Below are 25,754 nucleotides of genomic sequence, written 5' to 3' on the forward strand. Positions count from 1 at the left end.
TCAGGAATCACATGGAATCAGACACTGTCTGAGCTGTCCTTCATGTATGAACATGTTCCATTCCTCCTCAGACGGGGGTGAGCTGGGAGCTATGAGTCCCCTGAAGAGCTTCCCTGTGGCTTATGTATCTGCCGTGCTTGGGAATCCTTCAAAAGGATTCCAGGGTGCAGGGACAATCAGGGGATTCTGAAACAGCACAGGCAGCCCTAGCCAGGTAGTGCTGACACAAACTATTAAAAAGGAAAAGAGAAAAAAAAAAAACAAAAAAAAAAAAAAAGAAAAGAAAAAATTGAGCTCCCTGGCTAGTTGATTTTTTTTTTTAAAGATTTTATTTATTTATTCATGAGAGAGAGAGAGAGAGAGAGAGAGAGAGGCAGAGACACAGGCAGAGGGAGAAGCAGGCTCCTAGCAGGGAGCCTGACGTAGGACTCCATCCCAGGTCTCCAGGATCAGGCCCTGGGCTGAAGTTGGCGCTAAACCGCTGAGCCACCAGGGCTGCCCTGGCTAGCTGATTTTGTTTTGTTTTGTTTAATTTTTATTTATTTATGATAGGCACGCAGTGAGAGAGAGAGGCAGAGACACAGGCAGAGGGAGAAGCAGGCTCCATGCACCGGGAGCCCGACGTGGGACTCGATCCCGGGTCTCCAGGATCGCGCCCTGGGCCAAAGGCAGGCGCCAAACCGCTGCGCCACCCAGGGTTCCCTCAAGCTTGCTTTAGATTTAAAAAGGTAAACAGGGCGTATGCCAACCCATGCTGAAATTTTACCTTTTGTTGTTGCCAAAGTTATATTGGGAGCTCAATTTAAGTTGTAGATTATTCTTTCAAAGACAATCTACGTGTGAAAAACTTACAAATGATCAAAATGAACACACTGTAGTGGAAACTTCATCACTGAGCACAAGGGCTGTCTTTATCTGCTGACAGAATACCTGGGATAGGAGAGGAGTCCCTCCATCTGTGGCCATTGGACAAGTGAAGGTGGCTAGATCACATGTGGGCAGAAACCAAAACTTGGATTAAACCAATCAAAAAAGTGGGCGGACAAATGCACCCCTGGTAGTCTTCCCACAGAATGCACAGAAGTAATAACTCTGTACACAACAAAGTACAAAATAGAAAATAACTGTTTGACACTCATTCCTCTGGAATAGTTTTTGGATGTTCTAACTGAAACGGAAGCTCCAGAGGGACAGCGCTCAAGGGACAGGAACACCTAAACCAAGTTGGGTCTCACTGCTGGGTCACTAGGGTCTTGAGAATCTTGACTTCACTTTCCTCTTCTGCAATTTGGACCACACACAGCATTTCAACAGGTATGTGCATTTACTCAGTTTTAAATGGTCATGGAACTGAGTCATCCATACCTCTCCCTTGGTTTAAAAAAGTAAAGTCAGACACTGACTGCTTCGCCCTGAACCCTTGCCCTATATGGAACATCGAGCCATGATGAGTGCAAGCAGGCAGGGACCTGGGCAGTTATGGAGCATCCCCCATGGATTGGCACCATATACATTCCGTATCTGAACATCTGACTGTTCCCCACACGCTGTGAAGTGGGCATTACTGTCACCTCTTGACGTATGAGAAAAACTGAAGCTGTGAGAAGCTAAGTGATCTGTCCAAGACTTGTGGTAAAGTTACGAGGCAGAGGTGAGTTCACATCCATGTCTATCTGGCCTCAAGGCCTATGCTCCCTCTCCTGGGAGCAGTTCCTCAGCCTTGGCACGAACCTCATACTGAGCTGGGTCATTTCCTGTGGTGCAGGCTGCCCTGGGCACTGTAGGATCTTCAGCAGCTTTCCTGGCCTCCACCTACCAGGTGCCAGTAGCTCCCTCCCCACACCTCTAGCTGTGACATCCCAAGATGTCAAATGTCCCCTGGGAGGCCAAAGTGCTTGTGGTGGAGAACCAATGCCCTGAAATATGCTTTTCTAGCCAGAAAATGTAGTACCCAGAACACACGAAACTTAGCATTTGTGATTCCCTTCCCAACATTTATACCCAACCATTCATTAACATACAACACTGTGCTTAGAGTGGAGAATACACTGGTGAATGGGGCACACTGGACCCCAGTGCAGGATCTTCTGCTCCAGTAACAGAAGTTTTAATAAATGACAGCTGTGGCTTGGGCTCCCAAACACTGTATGTTTGTGTTTTCTGTGTATACGAGGGAGCATGCAGGTGTATCCATGTGTGTAATGCGGTGGGTCTGTAAGTGTGTCCACATTCTCATATATGAACCTCTTTGAATAAGATGGTCTATGCAGACAGGTACAGTCAAGGACTATATTCAGCGACTACTGACAGGACCAGTGAGGGGTTTGCTCTCAAGCCTCTGGAATGATTCTGAATCAGCCGCTATTGTTTCATGCTAAGCAGACACACAGCATTCCTGTTGATGTCTAACACTCCAAATTTTGACATTTCTAGGAAACCAAAACTTCGCTGAGTCTGCTTATTGCTGCATCTAGGAAATGCAAGATAGACTTGGCTGCATTATAAATTCTATAACTGCCCTTCTCTTACCTGGTGAGAACAGCTCGTGGCCCCCGGGCTCGGGCATGCATCTTATCCAACACCATGTGCTTCAGTTTCTGATAGTACACCGGGCCAAAATAGATGTATGCTTCTAAGGGCTCGCTGAAAGAAATGTCAGAGTTTTGGGCTAAGAAATCAGGTTTGGGTTAAGAAGAGGTAGCCTTTTCCAGGACCCCTTACTGGCAGGGCCTGGTTTGTTCCAGAACGGGTTCATGAGTGACTGGGAGGGTGATTTTCAGTCTGCATGGAATGAGAAGGCTATATCTGAAAATAGAAACACACCATAGATATATCAGAAGACCTACTGTTTCATTAATAAATGAAAACTCAAAAGGTTGTGAATAAGTACGTACAGGATGGTCCTTCCTTCACCCCTACCCCCCACCCAGGTCCGGCCACCAGGCTTTCTTGCCTGGACCCCCACAGACAGCCCTCTGGCTGCTCTCCCTGCCTCCGTTCCTGTCCCTCAACAATCTGTTTTTCACAAAACAAACCAGAGTGACTCCTAAAATGTAAATCACAGCAAGTTATTCTTCTGCTCTAAATTCCATATGGTTTCCTACCACTCAGAATCCGTATCATCCAAATTTTCTATCACACCATAAGGTTTAATATAATCTGCTTCTTGCCCCTCTCAGACTCACATCCTATTCCCTTTCCCCATTGTTCATTCTGCTCCAGTAATACCAGCCTCTTCATTGCTCTTCAAACATAGCAAGCCTGTCTGCCTCAGGGCCTTTGCACTTACTATTTGTAAAACATTCTTCTACCAGGTATTCACATGGCTGTGAAACATTTCACCCCCAGAGACTTCCTGTTCCCTTATCACCTTATGTAAAGGAGTGCTCCTCCCACCCCACCATCAGTGTGCCCCCACATTGTCTCAACTCTTACCTTGGTTTTACCTTCAGAGCACTTGTCACCACTTGATATTATAACATACATTTATTATTTCCCCGATTATTATAGGTCTTCCCCATCACAGATGAGGAACGCCTCAGGATCAGCACTTTGTCTCCTTGGTCACTATGGCTCTAGCAGCAGTGACCCTGCCTGGCACAGAATTGGTGCTCAGTAAATGTCTGTTAGAACGCAGCTGACTCAATGAATCCTTAGAAAAACTGTAATAAGGGTTATAAAAGACGGTGACTATTTCAGTGCTCTGACAGAAGAAACCTTTCTCCTTTAGTCTGGAGCAACAGCAGGGGTGGGGGGGGGTTGGTGCCTCTAAGAAAGTTTAACTGCCCCACAACCTCCTCAAAAGAAGGGGAGAAGTTACCATGTGCCACCTGCTCCATATAGCATCAGGGGAGGGAGCCACTGTCCTTCCTATCTTGAGGATGAAGGCACAGGCACAGAGAGTCTGAGGGGTTAATGAGAGCTGGTGAGCAGGGCAGCATGTCTAGGGCTCTCCCAGCCGCGCTGGCCCAGCTCAAACACTGTATGTGCACGTGTGGGCCATGGCACCAAGAAGGAGCGGAAACAGCAAAGGCCACGAGCACCACGCGGAGGCCCCTGCGCCCCTGCCTTACCTCCTAGCACCCTCAGCACCACCAGCACCAGTATCTTGGCCTCCAAGCCGCTGTGCCAGTAAGGGATGGCCAAATTCATGGGGACACAGAAGGGACTGCAGGGCACAAAAGACGGAGTGTCGGGAGACATGACCCCTGTCCCAGCTCTGTCATGCAGTCCTTATGTGACCTCCTTATCCCAAGTTTCCTAGTTGTACAAGGGGGTCAGAGCAAGGTCCTTTCCATCTCTGATCATCAATGATTCCAGTCCTCCTCGGTGTGGCTGCTCCTGGTAGACTCACCTAATGCCATCCATCACCCACTGAAGAGAGGCGTGTGCAATTTTCCCTTCTAGTTATGCTCAAGAATTTGGCAAGGGGTGAAGCTGGTGGGTGAATGTGTTTGCAAGCCCTTTGGGAAAACTTTCAACTCACAAGCTACACTACTATTTCTCAAACTTTGCCCCTGAGACAACTGGCAGACATGAAATACTAGCTAGGGCACAGAGGAAGGTGGTGTAGACAGAGCCTAAAGTTATCTATGGGAAGCAGAGCATAACCCATCCAAATTTTTCAGTAAAACTACGTTCAGCAGGCCAAACAAATTCATTCATTGTTCTGTACACTTTTTGGTCAACTTCTGCATTATTTCTGGATGAGGAACAAAACCAAGACCATGTTTTGCCACGGCAAATGCAAATTTTGAAGTGGACCTCAATTACTTCAATGAATCACTTTTGAAATGGACCATTACTCTCTTCCTGTAATGTGATTTTCTAGAACACCTAGGTATGACACACCTAAGGAAATCTATGTTACCACAGTTCGGACAGAACATTTTAGAGACCACTCAATATTTTTAACAGATACCAATTCTGACCATTTTAATCCCACCTGGATAATCTATGTGCAGCACCAAATCAAGTCCTGGGTTCTTACATATACTTTCAGGCCCAGTTTCACTTGTATACAAGCAGTTTGAAGCATCAGAAGAATGGTATAAACACTATGTCCCAGAGTTTTATCTGGCACAAAACACAATGTGTGTCTTAACTTAAGAAACTGAGTTGATCCTTTAAAACCATGTGTGAGTCAAGTTTCAAAAGTCTGTCATTTACGAGAATTTCAGGGATCTCTGGTTCTCCCAAGTTAATGGGAGGAGCAAGCGCTCTGCCCGTGAGAACATTCTTCCCCTTGTGCAGCCTCACCTCCCCTTGGAAGGTGTCAAACTCCCCTCTACAAGAAACAGTCTTCAAATGGGCTACTCTTTTCACCTTTTGTACCTCTGCTGGAACACACTCCACTTCACAGAGGTGTCCTAACCCATTCTCTGCCTCCATTTTGGTGAGAGCTGTTTGTACTGATTTGTTTTCATTTCTTTATTGAATAAATATTTATGGAGAGTCTGCTGTGTGCAGACACAGGAAATAAAACAACCAACAAAACAAATGAGCCCTGCTTTCACGGAGGAGACAGGTAATGGTATTAGTACTATTACACAGGGTATTTGATAATGATGCTAGAGAGAAAAATAAAGTAGGAAATGGGCAATACAGAGTTGTAGTTTCAGATTAAGGAGTCAGGGTAGGCTCTGCTAAGAAGGGACTCTTTTTTGTCTTAATTTTTAATAAGTCTAGAAACAAATATCATTGGTTAGCTCCACAGCTTAAGGACCCTATTCTATTTGCCATTATATACTTAATGCCTAGCACATGTTAGATCTTTCACACACCAGTGAATGAATATGCAAATGTCAGGTCTCAGGCTATCTGAGCACAATTTACCTGATATTTGTCCTATTAATGCAGAGAAAGTTCAATAGTTATGGGATTTTGCATTATATATAATTAAAAATTGTATAGAAAATCTATGTTGGTAAATTAAGTCTTTTCTCCTTTTAAAATGATTGCCTCACCAGTAAAGCACCACTCCTTAATTTATCAGTTTGGTGAATTTGGATCCCCAATCCCCTTCCTCGCCCCTGTCACAGTTTTATTGAGATATAATTGACATATAACTGTGAACAAGTTTAAAGTGTGCTATGTGTTGATTTGATATGCTGACATAGTGCAACATGATCACTGTAGCATCAGCTAACACCTCCACAGCAAATTTAGATTTTCTTGTGTCCGATTTCTTACAAGAGTGAAGCTCATCTTAAGGTATACCTTAAAGACTCTGACTTCTTATTCTAATAAAATCAAACTTTTTCTTAAAAATGTCTACAAATGTACTTACCCTGTAATGCCAGATGTCACAAAGTCTTTCCCCAAGTAGTTATAACCATGGCGAACGAGGTCTTCACACACATCTTTCACTTTGCTGCCTCCAAACGCAGTGCCATAGTGGAACCTCCCGTCCAGCACACCAGCCTTGCCCGCCAACAGCTCAATCAGCTTTCCCACCTGGGATGGAACAACCCAAGTGAGCCCCTTCCTGTGGTGTAGAAGATCTATTTATTTAGCTGTGGCCGACTCCCCCCAAAGACTGTGATATTACTACTATTAATAAGAGTGATAAATTAATAGTGGCAAGTATATATTGCTCTCTTAACGTGTGGCCTTAAGGTTGACATGTGGGACCCAGGTTTGTGCCCCCAGAAACTGAGACAGGCAGTTACTTCCCTCCCTGTACACGAGGGAGCTCAAGTATACACAGGTTAAGCAGCTTTCCCAAGTCATATAGCTGCTAAGTGGTGGAGCCAGACTGCCAAACAACAACCATGGAAAGGGAGATCCACTAGGGTCAATACAAGAGGCTCTCTTTGCCGTGGGCTAAGTTCATCCCTCAGAAGACAGCTCTCAAAGGGAAGGGCAGACCTGCTCCGCACGCGAGCCCTCCATAGGGAAGAGTAACCCAGCACAGTTGGGGGAACCTAGTGATGTGGCAAGAGGGTCAAAGGCCCTTTCTAAAAATAAGTTTCAGGGTCACATGGCTAATACTTCCTACGAACCCACTGCTGCTTTCTTCCTTAAAGCAGTACCTTTGAGAAATGTACTGACCGTCATTCGTGATGGGAAGCCGTGTGGGTTCATTATGATGTCCGGACAGATGCCAGAATCACAGAATGGCATGTCTTCCTGCGGGACGATCAAGCCGCAAACACCTGGGGAAGAGAAGATCTCATGCCATGTACAGCACGTGTGGAGAAGAGATGACTATGGTACTTAATTGGAATCTCCCCCTGCTACCTTTATCTCTGTCTCTGTGGTCTCTACCAAGAGTAACAAAAGCAATTTCCAGCAATAAAGCATTTGAAAATGGCATTCATTGCAGGGAGGCATTGCAGCCTGCGGACCCGACTGCTAGCATGACACAATGATGGTGCTGCTAAGCTGCTCACACAACCTCCTGTGCCACGGAAGCCAAGATGGTGACTTTGGGCCCTGGCCCTGTCACCATCTCTGAAGTTTCCAGTCCACAGCAATTCTGCTCCTCATAAGCTAGTCTGTGATCTGCTGCCTAGTACACCCACCTCAGAGGGATCCGACTCCTCTATCAAACACAGAACTACCTGAAAAGTGTATTGACATTGTGGTTTTAAAAAAACGGTGACAAAAAGTATTCGTGTGTGGCTGATGTGCTAATGGGGCAACCAGAGCACTGGCTGGTTGGTTAGCTTTTGCCAGGGCTTCCCTGGCTGAGCCTAAACCACCCTAAGGAATTTTAATTCCTATAGCTGACAACACATTAGAAAGTGATCTCTGATTGAAGTTGTAAAGTTGAACAAGAAAATTAAATGCCAGGTTATTATTGGAAGAAAAGGCTAGAATTAGAAGAATTCTAAGAACAGAAACAGAATAAAACAAAAACCTACCAGCTCTATGCACACTATTGTCTCTAAAATTAACTGTATTTTATTATTCTCTTCATATTAATCTAACCTGTAGGAGATTCTGTTGCTTAAATTGTTTTTAATTTCTCTTTCTTGGTAGGACGGATAAGGGCATAATTTGGATTGTTAACCCCAATCTACATAATTTAAAATTGGGAATGTGCAGTGGCTTTGAACAAAGAAATAAGATCCTTTTCTCCTAAGATAAAATTTCTTTTCCTTTGTATATAAAGTTATCAACAATCTGTACCTACTGAAAAAAAATGCTCTCCAAGAAACTTAATTCCTCAGTTTGATTTCTACATAATCACTCAAACTATTTTAAAATAATTTTTTTTGTGATATGTTATAATCACCAAGAGCTAAAGTCTAAAGAAAAAGAAAGCCATTTGCTTATTTCAGTATTGGTTATTAATATTCTGATTTCTAGTGGCTGCCAACAATATGGTAATCAGGTTTGTGGTGTTGAATTCTAGAGCCTGTAGGTACATTTAATTGGCTTTTTGGTTGAAATTGTACTGTTTTATTATAAAAGAACATATGCTTTCCTACATGAAGCACAGAAACGATCATTCAGTTCAGTTTATTTCAAATTCAACTACAATATATTAGAATTTAAATCAAGCTGAGTGTGTGACCCCTTCTTTCTTCCCTCCAAAAATCCATCTTGTCCACACTGAAATTATCTGACAAACACTTGGGCTACTGGGAAATCTTCTCTGAAAGAGATCAAATTGTAAATCTAGGTACATCGACAACAACATTGTGTGGCAGTGACCAAAATGTTAAAAACGGCAATTCCTGCAGAGGCTGGTCCTGGGACGTGCTCTGGACAGAATGTCACTTTGGCTGTTGAGGAGGTGGAGGCTTGGCTAGATCCCTTAAAAACAAAACCAAAGGAAGACCTCGGCACCCTTCAGCAACAGTTCACAGGGGGAAGCTGGCGTCCACCCCCTAACTGGAGAAGGTGGGAGTGAGGGGCAGGAGGTACAGAAGCTCAAGGAGAAGTAGGGAATACTTACAAGGGGGGAGGTTAGGAGAGGGGATTTGCATCTGGTATTTTTAGTTTTCGTTGACACATTTAATCAGGCCCATTTAACTCCGCTATTAAAATGAAAGCAATGCTCCTTCCCCTGAAATCTGAAACTAATAACTTTGCTTGAAATCTGAGTAAAATGTAGTACGCTTTCTTTTTTGGGGGGGAAATAACTCCATTGGCCCCTTTTTGATGCTGCGTTTAAAAACATATAAGTAACTCTGGAAATTTTTCATTCCATTAGAGGAACTGCTTTGGTCACATCCGAATCAAGGGCACCTGTAAGCCAAAAATTAAATCTTAGCTAACTTAAAATTACTTTAGGCTCTGAAAACCCTTTTATATGCCAAGATGGTTCCCATAGCAGACAGCCCTGTGTTGTTTGTTTTGTGTGAAAGTGAATGATAAAAGATCCATGAAATCGACACAGAAAGCCAGAACAGCAGAAAGAACTGAGGGCTCTCCATCACTGGGGCTTCTACCCTCTGCTGACTCGCCGAACAATGGAAGCTACACATCCAACTGCAGATCTAACACAGCTGTGCATTTCATTAGATGAAGAGCACTAGTGACACAAGTAAATAATTAACTTATTCTGGTCCGCTGACTGTGCTTATGAGACCAGTCATAGCTGACAGATTTTAATACAAGTTAACACAAAGAAACCATAATGAGCTTAGAAGTTAAAACAAAATATTTAGACAGAATTTGATGATCTTGAATCTCAAATGAGACAGATGATTTTTAAAAGTTTGTATTCTACAGATTTCATTAGAGGGGAGAAAAGAGCTCTCAGTCTTCGAACCAGACTTTTCTTTTTTAAAAAGGTATTTCTTGGTTTCAGAATCATTCAAATCCTTCCTCAAAGCAAAGGGAGGTTTCTTTTCTTATTTTCAAATGAAAAATTAAAACTGTTTTCTCTAAGGATGGAGGCATAAAATCTCTCCCAATATTTAGAACTCTCGAAAGTTATGGTCATTTTCCTTTAATGCTGGTTTAAAAATGTAAATGATATGCAGTCTGCTCCAGTGTGTTAACACTCCCCTGGATCCTTGAAAAGAGGATGGACTACAAATAAACCATATCTAATGGAAGCTGTTACTGAAACAATTACCGATTCATACCTTAAATGCTTACACAGCATTTCAGATTTTAAAATAAAATTTCATCCCCTGGCTCATGCTGGTGTCTCAACCCCATTGTTTATAGCACAACCTCCTGGCAGCAAAATGCAAATACACCAGTTGAACAGGCCCGGAACATGTCATGGACTCATAGGGGCCAACAGAGAATTAAACCACAGACTACATGACAGGCCTTTTAAGAAATGAAAATAGGTAATAAGGAGAAACCAGAACACAGAATGAGCAGAATGGTTCCACAAATACCCAAAAGATAATAATGTTATTCCATCAACATCAATATTAATTTCAAATTGTAAAGGAGAATAATTTTAGGGAATCTAAAGCCACAAGTCTGACTGCCAAGCCATGCTGGAAAGGCACATCTGGGGACCCACGGTAACAGTTCTGGGTTATGTCCTAGACACTGGAGGATCTTACACCAATTTGTTATTTCTATTTCCGTGGCCTTGCAGAACAACATATAAATCATTTTAAGAATAGGTTTGCCCAGTGAAAGTTCAGTTAATCTAATGAATCATTCTTAGAAAGTATTTCTAATTATAAATAGCAAATGACTTGTTCACAAGTCATTTTTGGCTTTTTTAAAAAACTAGTTTTAGTGTAATGGATCTCTCTTAATTCAAATAGAAAAAAATAAAAAGAAAGTTAAAAAAAAAAAGAAGGAAAACCGAAAGCATTCTAGTACCGTGTCAAGACAGGAAAGGGAGTAGCAACTGGCAGAAGAAAACTGTAATGCAGTCTTTAATTCAAGAGCTGTTTTTGATGTGACTGAAGTGTGCTGAGCATTGACTAGTGAATGGTTTTGTTTTGTTGATAGCCAGGTCTCATTTGAATACCACACTCTGCTTCACTTTTTAATTGTTTCACTTTTTATTTAGCAAGTCTACCCTCCTTGTATAACCACTTTTGGATTCAGTGTAGCACTGTGAGGTTGATCTGTGTTAGGCCTCTCGCTTTTCTGAGTGGGGAGAGAGTCCTTTACCTCAGTTGCCAAGCCCACGCTGTGGGATAAGGGCTGCTTGGGGGAAAGAGGAAGAGGTTCAGGACTCCACTCCACTTGAAAGGTGTCCGATGCAGATTAAAACAACTGAATACTGAAAGTAGAAACATTTATACCACCCAACGTGACACGTTCGAATGCTCTAACTGCTGCAGAGAACACTGGCAGTGGGTTCTGCTGAAATACTACTAATTGGAGGCTAAATGATCTACTTTTACCTTCTGCAGGTACTTACCTCTGAGACAACGCTATTTATTCTGCACAGTTGAACATTGCACCAACTCTGCACATTTGAACATTGCACCAACGAAGGGTGAAATGCTGCTGTGATTTTTCTCTATCAGTCACAGTGTAAGAAAAGTGTTGGTGTTTAGTGAAAGAGTGACGCTCGGCCACGCCCAGTGCTAATGAGGTTCCTAGAGGGAGTGTGGGGGGCGGTTTCTATCTGCAGAGGGCTCATCACCTCCTGGACTCTAAGATCTAAGTAAGGCAGGCTATTGAGGAATCAGGCGACCTTAATTTGACTCTGCTGTTCAAGAGATATTGTGCTACTCTGGGCAGGGAAAGCACCACTTTCTCGGGTGAGCCTTAGTTGTTTGGTCTTTGTAATGGGAACAATTAGCACCTATCTCATGAGGCAATTGTGTGAGAAGAACAGATGAGCTAATGTCTGAGAGGCACTTTAAGGTCCTTAGAAAAAGGCAGCATTCTAAATACAAGGAATTATTATTATATAAGAAACCTAATTACTCTCAGCAGGAAGCAAACTAGCAAAGCAGAGGAGACCGGCCTAATGAATAGAAGGAGTAGCAGCAGTTGCACCAACTGGATGAAGAGGCCGAAAAGCAGCTCACTGGGGCCGGGCTATTCAGATCATCTCCCATTAGCAGGACGGTGTCCCCTACTAACTTTACAACTCACAGGGCCTGGGCTGCGGACTTCTAGGGCAAAAGAGTTGACCAAGTGAGGGAAGCAGGGCTGAGTGGCAGGGGTAAGCCATGGAGATGCTTTCCAGTTTGACTGTCTGCATCAAGGAAGAAATGGTTTTGCTTTGAATGAACTTATCTCGATTAGCCTTCCTATATTCAGAAATGTAAATCTCTAAATCAAAACGGGAAGGCTAACACAGGTGGCTCCTCCTTTCTTCCCTCCATCCTTTCCAGTTATTGAATTAACCTCCTTTTATTTTCCACACCAGCACCTTAAATAATCCCCAGGGGGAGGAGAGAAGACAAAAACTGTTGAATCATATGAGCTTTGTTTTGTCGTTGAATCACTTCCAGATCTATCACATCTCTTGCCATATCCCAGTTGACATAATTTTAATTCGGCTCTTCCTTACATGTTAACAGATAAATAATGCATAAGAAAACTTGATTAGCTTTCTTATTAAAACATCACTCTAAATGAGAGGAGGCGCTAGAAGACAATACAGTTTTTACACGGCTTTCCCATGAGCAGTTGAATGGTTTGATGTGATAAATTTGCATAGTCTGAAGCACACAAAGGGCTGATTAATTGAAACCCTTACAATGCTTCTGGAAGCAGCTATTGTAAAACAATAACCATAGGAACTTTACAAAATACACACGGCTGAATGTGTCAAGAGCTTAATAAAATGTGTTGAGGCTACACTATTTGGAAACAGAATTGGAGATTTTTATTCTGGGCCATAAAACACTAAACACCCTAATTTCAAAGCTTTAGTTGGGTATTTACTGAAAGGTCAGAGGGTTACTGGCTAGCTACCGAAGACCAAAATTTGTTCTTAAAAAAGTAAATCAAATAAAAACTTCTTACAATTAAGGGGTCCATGTGGACTAAATAATCCTGATTTCCAACATTAAAGAGTTCCCAGATTTTGTTTTTGGACCAAAATTCTGAAGGGTCACTTGGCATCCTACACCTCGTCCTGTCCCGGGGCTCCCCCACTGTTAGCTCCATCGGCCCCCTTCTCCCCTCCCACTTAGAATCTTTCATTCAAGCAGGATCAAGCAAAGTAGGGAGCCAAAGACATCCAGACTTTGAAGCTTCAGGCGAGCAGAGAGGATTTTAGGCAGCCTCAAGTGCCACATGTGTACAAGGTGCTGTTAGTATGATTATTATTTTCAATCAGAGTCTTTTCACCCTCTCAATATTAGGAAACAGAATCCAGAAAAAGGAAATACAGGAATACCTGGAAAAAGCAAGGTTTTTAACCAAAGCTGGTTTAACGAATGAACTTTCAGTTTTTATGCCACACAGAATTGGCGTTTTCTTACTTCCCGAAGCCTCTTTATACCAACCATGTAAGGATTCTGTAATGTGCTGGAAAGTCAGTGTACTTTTTCTTTTCTCCTAATAAACACTCAACCAAAACCGTAATACATTAATTCAGCAAGGTGTGGAATAACTTTTATTCACACGCCACAGAAGTAAGTAGCCTTCGAACGAACTGCCATTGACAGGAGAGGGTCAAAGAAGAATCTTCTAAACCATTTTATCCCTAAATACATGATCTTTATTAACCAAAGATATTCGGAGCCGGTCCATGAAAACACTGTATTTTGACAAGACTATACTTCTATTTTAAAACAAAAGTCAGCATCACTCTGTTTAAACTGGCTGTCTGAGGATTTACGGGGAGACTCTGAGGAGCATAGGCCTTTATCTCAGATTTGCAGTTATTAAAAAGCTTCTGTTTGCCAGGACAAACATTCTTGCTCAAATACAGTTTTTCCTCTCCTTAGGAGTACTATTTGGTATTGCTGCCCGATTCTGTGATCTACAGGACCTTTGTTGGAGGTGCTAATCCTTTTTCACATGAGAGACTGAGAAATGTGCTTTCAGGGAAGTGATATATTGCTTTTTTTCCCCCCACATCAAAGGAGTCCACTTTTTCCTCCCTCCTTGTGAATGGCAGCAAAAGTAGGAGGAAATCTGGAAATATAGTAATTTGGTTTGTCTGCACACTGAAAGGAAACTTGGGAACTCCTCTGGCCAACAGATAATTTCTGTCAAAAATTCCTTTTTTTAAAAAGGAGCAGGAATCTGCTCACCCTTCTCATAAATGAAATAACCATCAGAAAAAGCAAGGCTCAAGATAATAAATGTTTAGGGGCTCCTGTTAGGGTGGCTCAGTCGGTTAAGTGTCTGCCTTTGGCTCAGGTCGTGATTCAGGGTCCTGGGATCGAGCCCCAGTCTCCCTGCTCAGTGGGGAGCCTGCTTCTTCCTCTCTTCCCTGGCTGTGTTCTCTCTTGCTATCTCTGTTTCTCAAACAAATAAATAAATAAAATCTTAAAAACAAAAACAAAAAAAAAAAAGAAATAACATTTGCTTTTGATGAGTTCCCTTCAGGAAGAACTTACACCAAAGCTTGAGACGCTTAAACACATAATTTTTTTTAAAAGATTTTATTTATTTATTCATGAGAGACACAGAGAGAGAGACAGAGACAGAGACATAGGGAGACAGAGGGAGAAGCAGGCTCCATTCAGGGAGCCTGATGTGGGACTCAATCCCGGGTCTCCAGGGTCACACCCTGGGCTGAAGGCAGAGCTAAACCACTGAGCCACCCGGGCTGCCCATAAACACGTAATTTTGATTTTAATAAAGTCATATTTCAAACAGAACTCTAATCACATTATATGCGCATGTCTTTTTCTATCTTCAGCTCTGTGTACAAACTAAGGAAGATTATGAAGAGAAAACATGAACATTCTAGGCTCACATACTGCTCTACTTTCCCCCATTCGCAGCCTCACTGTGCCCATATCACAGGTCCTTCTAAGGTACTCAGAGGTCTGGAACATAGGAAAAGAGAATAAGATCTCAGGGTTTTAACACTTCTCCCCAGTGGAGATTGAAACACACTAAACAAAGCTTTTCTTGCTTTGTAAACAAACATAACAAATTCACAATTTTGATGTATGGGAAGTATTCTGGGTTCTACCAAAGGATGAACAGCTCTAGAGATTCTTGATTAAAGGCCCAGCTCTTCTAGGGGGAGCTGATGCAGTGGCAGTTAGTGATGAGATACCTAATAGGCCTTGCAAAGACCCAAAGTAGGGCTGTATTTCATTAAAATTCTTTGAATTTCTCATTAGAAGACTACTGGAATTCCCTTATCTAAAAAGTGTGCTGTGAGTCAATCCTGCCTCCCGCTCAAGCTGGAGTAGTCTCTGTGTTGTGATACCCACTTCTTCATGAAGCACTTCCTTCCTCCTCCACACTGGACTCTCTGCTTAGTGCTCCTCGATATGAGGCCACAGAGGGCAGCGCTGCTTACCACACTGTCACATTTGTAACAGCTCCTGCTCAAACATTTCCATTGTTCAGTCGGCCTTCTCCGATCACTTACCTCCCTGACTGCCTACCCACAGCACTGGTGCTGGCTCCCACTACTTGGTGTTGAGTTCACCCCTGCTCTGTCCCCTTCCACCTGCCTCCTAGGCTGTTACGACACATAAATAGAATGGCCATGTAGCCTCCGCTTCACATTTGTTTCACTGAGCTACTAAAGACCTCACCACCTTTGAACTGATCAGGCCTAGAGCAGGATAGACACTCATGTTCTGTGAAACTAGATTTTGAAGCCTCCTCTAATTGCTGAAGAGGATATTTTAAGAAGCCTTAGGGGCAGAAAATGCAATCTACACACTACAGGTGTACCAAAAGAATCCTTGCTCACAATAGCTTCGTCAAAGTAAACTACTAACAAAGGACAACAATCGGGCAATCTGTAGGGCCACACTGCTTTCTGAACACCAAAGATAACAAATATAATGCTCTAAATGCAAGATGAGGGGCACCTGGGTGGTTCAGTTGTTAAGCATCTGCCTTCGGCTCAGGGCGTGATCCCAAGGTCCAGGGACTGAGTCCCAAATCGGGCTCCTGCAGGGAGCCTGTGTCTGTGTCTCTGCCTCTCTCTGTGTGTCTCTCATGGATAAATAAATAAATAAGATCTCTTAAAAAAATTCAGGATGAAAAAATAAATAGGCATAAAGATACATTAAATTAAAATGATCTTCACATTGTCTCCTAGAACGTATGTACATGTCAAGTTGCAGGACAAAATACCTACGAAGGACAAAATACTATTTCCAGACAATCCTGCCTTCTGAGAGTGGAAACAAAGTCCAGCTAACACTGCTCTTACTCTGGCACATGTCTGGGCCAAAAAGAGAAACAAATCACTGCAGGAATCATGGTATGACACATATACCCTGCAGACTCCCAGCACTGGGGAACTTTTGCTGGCTCATTTCATAACGACCATGGAGAGCATGGCTGAGACTGGGAACTGCCTTCTCCATCCCTTTCACATCCCACTGGCTAACATGCAGCTCTTCCAGGGCCCCACATGAAGGGGATGGGTTGTGTGGTCCCTTACAGATGCCACCAGCTGTGCCCGCTGCATGCGAATGTTCCAAACCAGCTGTCCTCACTGGCTCCATCACAGCTAGCCAGAGGAATCAGGAGAATGGTCAAAGCTGAGGGCTCAATAATTTACTTCCTTTCATATTTGCTCAAATTCTTGATAGAATTTTAACCAAGGCCATGAAAGCCTGGCAGAGGACTGATTAAAGAAGGGAATGGGGACAGTATTTTTCAAGGAGTTGATTCTACAAGGGAAGGGATCCCAGAAAAACACAGCTTTCTGCTAGGAGTAGCTCTTAACATGGGGGTTTGGCAGGTATTTCTTGAACAAAGTACATGAGGATGAGTATTTCCTCCAGATTGGTGGCAGAGAAAAACCATGTAAACCTGCTTATCCAAGAATGGGAATTTTGAAAAATGACCACCTTGAGTACGAGATATAGGAAAGATGTAAGAAATATCTTTTTTTAAAAAGATTTATTTATTCATGATAGACATAGAGAGAGCGAGAGGCAGAGACACAGGAGGAAGGAGAAGCAGGCTCTACACCGGGAGCCCGACGCGGGACTTGATCCCGGGACTCCAGGACCGTGCCCTGGGCCAAAGGAAGGCGCTAAACCGCTGAGCCACCCAGGGATCCCAAGAAATACCTTATATCCCTGGGTTCCCAGGGAATATGGCAATCTTAGGGAAGAGTGATAGTGGGCTACCAGGAGAGACAAGAACCACCTTTAACAAGACTGAACAGAATGGGAAATGTACTGATATCAAAACTCTGGATTTGAATCTTGCCTCTGCCAGCACTGAGGTAGTATAGGCAAGTTATCCATCACCTTTCTGAGCCTCAACGTTCTGGTTCTACAGAGTAGGAGTACCAATACCAATTAGTCTGCAGAGGTTAAGGATGGAATGAAAATGCTTGTAAATTATTAATAATGCAGAAGGTAAAAGCTATAAATTTACACACGCACGACTCCCACATTGTATCTGCAGATTTAACCTCTCCCTAGAGCTCCAGACTCTACATCCAAATGCCCACGAAATATCTTCACTTGAGAGTCTCCTGGGCATCTCAGACCTGAGGTCCCAACTCTCAACCCCTGCCCTGCCTAACTCTGAATGCCCCCTCCCCAGTCCTCCCTTGCTTGGTAAACAGCATCCAGCAGCTGCTCAGGCCTCATCCTGGCCTTCAGTTCCTGCCCTTCCTCCCCCAAAACCTTGGCCAGCAGCAAGTCTTGCCGGCCAGACCTCCTGAGCACACCCCGAGTCCATCACTTCCCTCCATTTCTCCAGCACTCCTCCCAAGCACCCACTGCCATCCTCTTTGCCTGGACCACCTGACAGTCACCCTGCTTCCTTCCTTGTTCCCCTCTAACCTGCTCTCCACAGGAATCCAGGGTGATCTCTGAAACTGGAATTCAGATCTCCTTGTGCCTTTCTTAGACTCGTCACCCAACAGCCCTCGGGGCTCCCAGCGTATTTCAAACAAGTCTCTGTGGGATGCCCCTCTTGCTTCTCTTACATTGTGTGCTTCTCCACAGGCCACACAGGCCAGAACGGCCTTCATTCAGTCCCTTGAATATGCCAAGATCGCTCATGCTTCAGGGCTTTTCGACTTAATTGTTCCAGGCTTCTGCTTGTCTGGCTCCTTCTCTTCCTTCAATCTTGGCTCAAATATCACTTCCTCCAAGATGCATGCCATTCTTGATCACCAATCTAAAGTGCACCCCACTCACCCTCAAATCAGTCACTCTCCCACGTCATCTTCCATTCACAGCACTTAACAGTATCTTAAATGATCGTGTTCATATTTTTATTTCTTTTCTGTTTCCTCCTCCAGGAAAACATCAGCTCCAGAAGAGCTGAGACCCTGTCAGTCCTGTTTAACCACTGTGAGTCCAGGATCTAGAACAGTGCCTGTCTGGTACACAGTGAAAGCTTGATAAACAGATGAGTTAATGACATAAGCACTCAGCACAATCTTCTATGCCTCAAGTTCAATGAGACAAAGCTGCTTTGTGACTGGTGCCATCATTTACCAAGCTTAAAACCAGGCATGGGGCCTCCTTCCTCTCCTTGTTGCTGTTGGTCAACAAGCCCCACTGACTTGCCTGCATCCACATCACCCAGCCTCCGACATTCCTTTCCTGCCTGGTGTGCATGAGACCAGGGAGGGACCTACCAGCGGCAGCTCACCTTTGCTGACTGCACCAAACACCGGGTTCACTGGTTTACACACATTAATTTCTTCAATTCCAGTGACAACTCCTAGGACACAGTCTCCATTTTAGAGACAAGGAGATCAAGGCACAAAGAGATAAAACAGCTCAAGGCACAAAGAGATAAAACAGCTCACTTGGTTAGGGTTCAAGACCTTTACCTCTTTGCTCTACCTTTTCCCAACCTGAAGGCCTTCCTTCGATGCTGTATAGAGAGTGGCCATGAAGAAAAGGGGAAGGTGTCTGCCTACCCACACAGGACAGGGCAAGATGGGTATAGCCTAGAGAGAAGTACATGCAGGCTCAGGGAACCATCAGTATGGTGCCATCATGGAGCACGTTGCCTTGGAGAACAGTAGGGCCTTCCCCACACAGCCCACACACAAAGTGGAAAACCACTTGCCAAAGATGAGCTAGAAGAATTCTTACTCCAGGAAGATGGATCTAGACAAGGCTACTAAAAGGTCTTTTCAAACTTGGAAGATTTTATTCCCATCCACAAATAACTCCAAACCTGTCACTACTGGTCTTTCTCACGTTATTTAGCCTGTGACCACACAGGATTTTCTTGCTTCAACTGCAGAGTCAACTCTTCCTGGATATTAGCAGAGGGGGGAATTTCCCTTCTAGCTCCTGGGAGCCCAACAGAGTTTTGAGTCCACAGTAGTGACTTAAATATGACCACACAGATTTCTCTAGGGCAGTCAAGGCACATTCCCAGTGGTGGCCAGGGTGAGCATTTGTATTCAGGCACCTGGCTGGAAATGCTCCAGGGGTCTTGTGATCTCAGTTAGGCCTCGGGTGCTAGCAGTCTTGAGTGGTGATGCTCCTGGTACCAGCCAGACAAAGAGAACACATCCCATTTCACATATTTACTAGGAAGAATAAATTACACTCATTGGGAAGATGATGAATTTAGCTTATTATGTCTATACATTTCAGATACTCAATAAATTATCTACATATTGACAGGATATTATATTATACACAAAGTGTTGTGCTGGGTGCTCTGGAGGTTAAATAAATTTGCAGGGTGTGTTTCCTATCCTCAGTGAACTTAAAACATACTTCCTGAAGTTACCCAACATGGTATTCTGGATATTTAACCACATATATGATTATTTTAACAGAATCACTGCTATTTTGAATCTTCACAATTTTATTTGTAATTAAAAAGAACTTGAAAAAACAGGCATCTGCTAGTGTCATGCCTCTTGTTTCAGATGAGTAACATTCATGGGAAGGAACGAAATGGCAGACCTGAGCTACAATTATGACCCAGGAGAAAGATGAGATATTCTCAGATAATTAAGAATTGACCGAATGTGAGTAATATTCTTATAATAATGGTTACATTTAGGTCAAAATCCTGAGTGTGTGAGCTTTAAATGTTTGTAAGTTAGTTTTCAATCTTAGAAATGATTAAAATATCCAATAAAAACATGAAGCCTTAGAGGCAAGGCTCTGGTCATTAGACAAAAGTTTGGTGTGCTAAATACCCTCTTACCTTTGGTTAATTTAGAAATAATAAATTTAACTTCAGTTCTACAAATTGTAGTAAAAAACCACCGAGCACACAAACACTCTTGTGCTGGAGCGCAGAGGGGTTCCCAGTAAATATGGCTGTTGAAACATGTATGTTTAGTTCTTCCTTCTGCAAACCTAACATTAGAGTTGAAAAAAAATTAAGGTATAAACCTACAAGAAAAAGAACTGGCAGAGGTAATGGTAGAGTTGGGAAGGCTGCAGAGTAAAGGTAAGTGGCTTAACAGAAGGAGAAAGGTAAAGCCCAGTACCCTCAGGTCACTGCATGAAGCAGTGACCTGGCCCAGCCCTCTCCTCAGCTCGGTGGAAGGTCAGGAAGCAGAGGCGCAAAGTATGATGATAAGCAGGATAAAGTGTGGGGCTGTTATCCCAGCCCTCAGCAAGTCTAATGGGTGCTAATTCTAGAGTATGTCCAGACTGATCCTTTCTCATGGTTTCCCCACTGTCATTCTTTTCCCGCTCCTCACTGACTCGCACTCAGGTTCCTGTAAAAGCATCTGGCTGGTACTGTGCCTCTCCCTTGGCCTCCAGTCTGTTTTCATCACTGTAGCCAGAGTAAGTCAGATCATTTCTCTCGTCTGCTCAGACTCTTCCAGCAGCTCTCCATCTGACACAGAGGAAAAGCCCAAGTTCACGAGTGGCTTTGACAACTCAGCACTCACCCCTCTGCTCCCGTCATACTGGCCTCCAGCCCTCCTGGATGGTTCTCCAGCTCCATCGCTCGTGGCATGCCCTCAGGCCTTCCTTTTGTCTCTAGTGCCAGGGAGGGTTGACTACTCCATTATTTCTCTCAATGCCACCTTTTCAAGAAGGTATAGCTCCTCAGCCATTTTACCCAAAATTTCAACTACTGACCATATGCCTTCCCCTCACATGCTTCCTATTCTCCCCTTTTGTTTTATTTCAAAATGTATCATTATCTCTTTTGCCCACAAGTAAACCCCATGAGGACTGGAATTTTGTCTGGTTTGTTCACTGCTTATTACAAGGGCTTAGAATACTATCAGACACTTAGAAGACACTTAACAAACATCTGTAAAGATAAATGTTTGAATAAGAAATCATCGACCCCTGACTTTCCATTCCCTGCCCTGTATAGCCAGGAAACTACACTTTTCCCCCAGCCCTTGCTTGAGAAACTGAACCACAATGACCTGACACCCCAGGGTAGCAAGCACAACAGATGGTGGCATGAGGAACCAGCCTGACACAGCGGAATTAAATCAAAGTCCGTGCAGTAAACAGTGGGCCCCAGCTCCCTGCCCCTACCTGGCTCCCTGAAGGCCAGCTGGTAGTCTTAAATACTGTCCCTTAAATACTCCAATGTTTCAGCAAAAGTTAGAAAGATCCTAATATGTAGACTAGCACCAGCAATAACTGTAGCTCATGGCCTGATCCCCCTACAGTGATGTCCACCAGTCAACCAATTCTATTCCTAGGCCATAAAGCTTCCAAAGGCTTTTTAGGGTTCACAGGTATACCAGGAAAGTTCCCAGCAATGACAAATCAGACCCTAAAACACACAGGAAGGGAAGAAACTGCTGAAGGAATACAGACGATTAGGAACACAAGAAAGCTAAAAAGAAAACAACACCTAAAAAACTAAAACTAAAGATGAAAATAATACTAAAAATATACACTCATAGTTATAAAAAAGACTACAAATACAAATTTTTAATTATAAATTGAAACATAATAGGTTAAAAAAATCTGGAAAATAAAAGTCAGTCAAATCTCCTACAAAAAAAAAAAAAAAAAGAAGAGAAGGAAATGGGCAATGAGGGTACAAAGAACATGACAGAGATTATCAATAAAGTAATATAAGAAAGTGTCTGAAAATGGAAGGAACTTGAACTTCCAGAAAAGAAGGTACCTGATTTCCTGGGACAAGGAATGAAAATTCAAAAATTCTAAGAATAGAAGAAGGATAGTAAAAGCTTCAGAGGGAGGAGGAGGGAAGTGAGGAAAGGAGGGAAAGAGTGAAACAAGGTGTACATGCTCACACACATAACAGATTAGGAAGAATGATGCAACATGGAATCCAGATGGTGATGCAGCAATGTCATCAGAACCCTTAGAGAAAAGAACTTTTCAATCTAGAATTCTATAATCAGAGTATAAATCACGTATGAGGATACAACATGTTCAGATGTACATGATCTTACAAAGTTACTTCTTGTGCATCCTTTCTCAGCAACTTAATGAATAGACTATTCCATTGTTGCACGGTGTGGGGAGTGAGGATAGCATTGGATGAGCCATGAAATGGGGGTTCAAATGGGAATTTCATAAATGACTACTGCTGAGCAGATCTCGAGTGTTTTATGAACTGTGTCCCTCACCCCCAGATTCCTATGTTGAAGTCCTAACCCCCAGAGGACCTCAGAATGTGACTCTATTTGGGGACAGCTTCTTTAAAGAGGTAATTAAGGCTAACTGAGGTCACAGCGTGGGCCCTAACCCAATGTGGCTGGCATCCTTGTAAAAAGAGGGAGAGGCGTCAGGGTGCAGGTGCACAGGGAAAAGACCCTGTGAGGACACTGGGACCAACTGGCTGCCTGCAAGCCACAGAAAGAGGTCTAAGGAGAAGCCAAAGCTGCCACTACCCTGACCTCAGACTTCAGCCTCCAGAACCTTATAGAACAAATTTCTGTTGTTGAAGCCCTCAGCCTGTGGTATCTGGTTACAGCAGACTCACGCAGAGCATGTTCTCACCTTTCTTGAAAACGTTCTGCAGCACACAGTGGAAGCCACTCTGGGCCCTGGCTGAGGCAGGCTCTGCTCAGCACTCCAGTAGCCAGTGGGGATCAATCCTTAACACACTGGCTGGGAAGCTAGGGCTCAGTGTGGATAGGAAGAATGGAGGCGCTATAGAGGAGGTCTTTTGTTGAGGGGGAAATGGTCCTAATAGACTACTGATCATGTGGGAAATTGTGTTGAGAGGCTGTTGATGGTACCAAAGAATGGTAACAGGAATAAGAAAATGAAGCAAATTTTTAAAATGAGGTAATCATTAACTTCTGAAAAAAATACACTCAAATAAATAAAGAAAATGCACTTAACTACTTGGTTTGGAAGTGAACAATATTTATGTGGTCATAATAACGCAATCCAAATAATTAAGTAACCCAAAATTATGATGAATCTGTGCAGGGAATGGAGGTGGGGAGTGAGAAAGAGAGGTAGCGAAGTGCTGCTCCTCCTGTCTATCATAACAGAAAATCAATAGGTAATCTCTAAAATGGATGACTGAATATACAGTTGCTTAAAAACAGTACTTTGAAATATGAAGGTAAAAATGAGAAGAAATTGCTTCTGGGAAGGAGAACTGGAGAAAAGGCAGGGACTGATGTTTTTCAGTTCAAATCCCCCTTTTTGTACTATTTGACTTTTTAAACCATCTGCATTTATTATTTGATTTAAAAACTATACTTAAAAGAAACAAAAATTATGTTCAATTAATGGTCCTACATCACTGTCTTATAACTTACAGTACCTATTTTTTGTTTGCCCGTTTCCTCCCAGTCTTTTCAATAAATCTGATGAAGCTGTAAGAGAAGGGAGTATCAAGGGAATCTAGGCTAATCAGAAGGTTTTCATCCTTGGATTAAAAGCCATCTGGAAAAAAAAAAAAACTTGTGAGAGAAACTCCTCACTATGAGTGAAAGGTCACCTAACCCCAGAGGGCTTCTTTCCGTTTCTTTTTTTTTATTTTTTTTATTTATTTATTTTTTTTTTTAATTTTTATTTATTTATGATAGTCACAGAGAGAGAGAGAGAGAGAGAGAGGCAGAGACTCAGGCAGAGGGAGAAGCAGGCTCCATGCACCGGGAGCCCGATGTGGGATTCGATCCCGGGTCTCCAGGATCGCGCCCTGGGCCAAAGGCAGGCGCCAAACCGCTGCGCCACCCAGGGATCCCTTCTTTCCGTTTCATAGAGATGTACAAGTCAAGCCCCACTAAGGTTGAACCGATCTCCAAAATGTGCTGTTTCAGATCACACAGACTGGAAACCACTTCTGTCAATGAACATGATCCCTATCATATTAATAGTTTGAAAAAATGTTATAGTGCAAAGACTCACAGATATCTTCCCTGTACCTGTAGAGGTCTGTATTTACTTACTAACGATGTGTTTCTCATTTTCAAAGCTACTGTTTTGTCTACACTATATACACACACTTACATATTATGTATAGATGAAAACCTCAGTAAAATCAATCCATCAGGAGTACAGAATCTGTCCCCTTTCATACTTCCCCACCTTCAATTTATTCATCTATTCAACCATTATCAACTACCTATTAGGTATCCTCCATGAGGAAGGCTCTATCAGGCTTTATGAAAATTTAAGGACATGATCTCTGTCTTCAAGTTTAGTGGAGTTAGAATACAGTGGATTATCACTGAAATGTTTGCCATCCTTCTATTCTACTCTTTGCACAATATTTTGGTGGAATAAAACATAAGGATATGGGATATTTGAAGTTTATAAATGGATTCAGAATGGAGATCATCTCTTATAGTGAGCAATCTTGTAAAACGTCCAGTGCCAACATTTTATCTATCAGAAGAGTATCAAACTTTGCCCTTATCCAGGGGATAAGTCAAGTAAAATAGAGGCTGTAAATAAGATTAATGGGGTTACCCCAGAATGACTTAGGAATACATCTCAGAAATTGTCTCGACCAAGAGAGAGGAGAAATAGTTTCAATACAGAGAATTTGATTTTCACTGGTAAGTAGTAGAAAATACTAGAATCTCAAGAAATGTTTACAAATACTGAAAAGGTTATTAGAAGTTAGCATCTTAGGGAACTGTTTGAAGTAGTAGAAGTGTCAAATTCACATGAATAAAATAGATTTATTTATTTATTTATTTATTTAAAATCAATTTTTAAAATAAGCTATGACAGGCTAAAATAATCTTGTGTCTATCAAGTGAACTAAAAATGCTTTTGATGAAACCGTGTATCTTAGTCTGGAATAGTTTCACTGATGCAAGTAATGACAACTAAGGCTGGATTCATCGACTAAACAAATTGTAATATTTTATACACTTGCTTAGCAAATAAAAGTTGAAATCAGCAAGAACATAATATGCAATGATCTTCAATCAATTAAAAACAAGAAGACATCACACTAGGAATTTATGAGTAAAGAAGAGACACAACGTTGGAGAGCAGAATGCATGATAACCGACACCAGTGAGCACTGCTCTCCCTTATTGAGTACCTACTGTGTGCCAGGCACAACATTAAATGTTCACCACTGAGGACAGCACAGTTGTTAGGCAAGAGTGTAGACTCTGGGGCCAGACGGTTAGGTTTCAAAAACCAGTTCTACCACCGACTGGGGGCACCAAATAAGCTACTCACGCCACTGTGCCTCTGTTTCTTCATCTATAAAATGCAGATGAGAATAACACCGACCTCCCAGGCATATGTGAGAAGCCAATGAGTTAGTAAAAAGAAAATGCTGAAAAGACTGCCAGGCACATGGTCAGTGCCACAGAAGTGTTAGCTGCTCTGGTTGTTCTTAAGCCAGTTAAGTGGCAGGCATAGCCA

The 25,754-nt window shown here is 42.7% G+C and overlaps 1 protein-coding gene and 1 long non-coding RNA gene across 5 annotated transcripts in view; both read right to left on the reverse strand.

Annotated features, from left to right (window-relative positions):
- The window catches only part of POLR3B (RNA polymerase III subunit B), a 108,149-nt gene that overhangs the window by 5,542 nt on the left and 76,853 nt on the right, over positions 1-25,754 (reverse strand). For 3 of the 4 annotated variants that reach the window (XM_072844248.1, XM_072844247.1, XM_072844249.1), the window contains 3 exons: positions 7,054-7,157; positions 6,290-6,456; positions 2,530-2,643 (listed from right to left, as the gene is read on the reverse strand). In XM_072844248.1, the coding sequence (XP_072700349.1) occupies positions 2,530-2,643; positions 6,290-6,456; positions 7,054-7,157 (385 nt within the window). Of the gene's footprint in view, positions 1-2,529; positions 2,644-6,289; positions 6,457-7,053; positions 7,158-23,685; positions 23,808-25,754 lie in introns of those variants that run through there. The other variant, XM_072844250.1, reaches the window with a different exon arrangement.
- Positions 15,011-23,676, reverse strand: LOC140642981 (uncharacterized). Its single transcript, XR_012039366.1, has 2 exons — positions 22,063-23,676; positions 15,011-20,306 (listed from the first exon to the last, which is right to left on the reverse strand). It is a non-coding gene; the product is annotated as an uncharacterized lncRNA (long non-coding RNA).

This window comes from Canis lupus, chromosome 11, assembly GCF_048164855.1.
Source record: "Canis lupus baileyi chromosome 11, mCanLup2.hap1, whole genome shotgun sequence".
NCBI classification, from domain to species: Eukaryota; Metazoa; Chordata; class Mammalia; order Carnivora; family Canidae; genus Canis; species Canis lupus.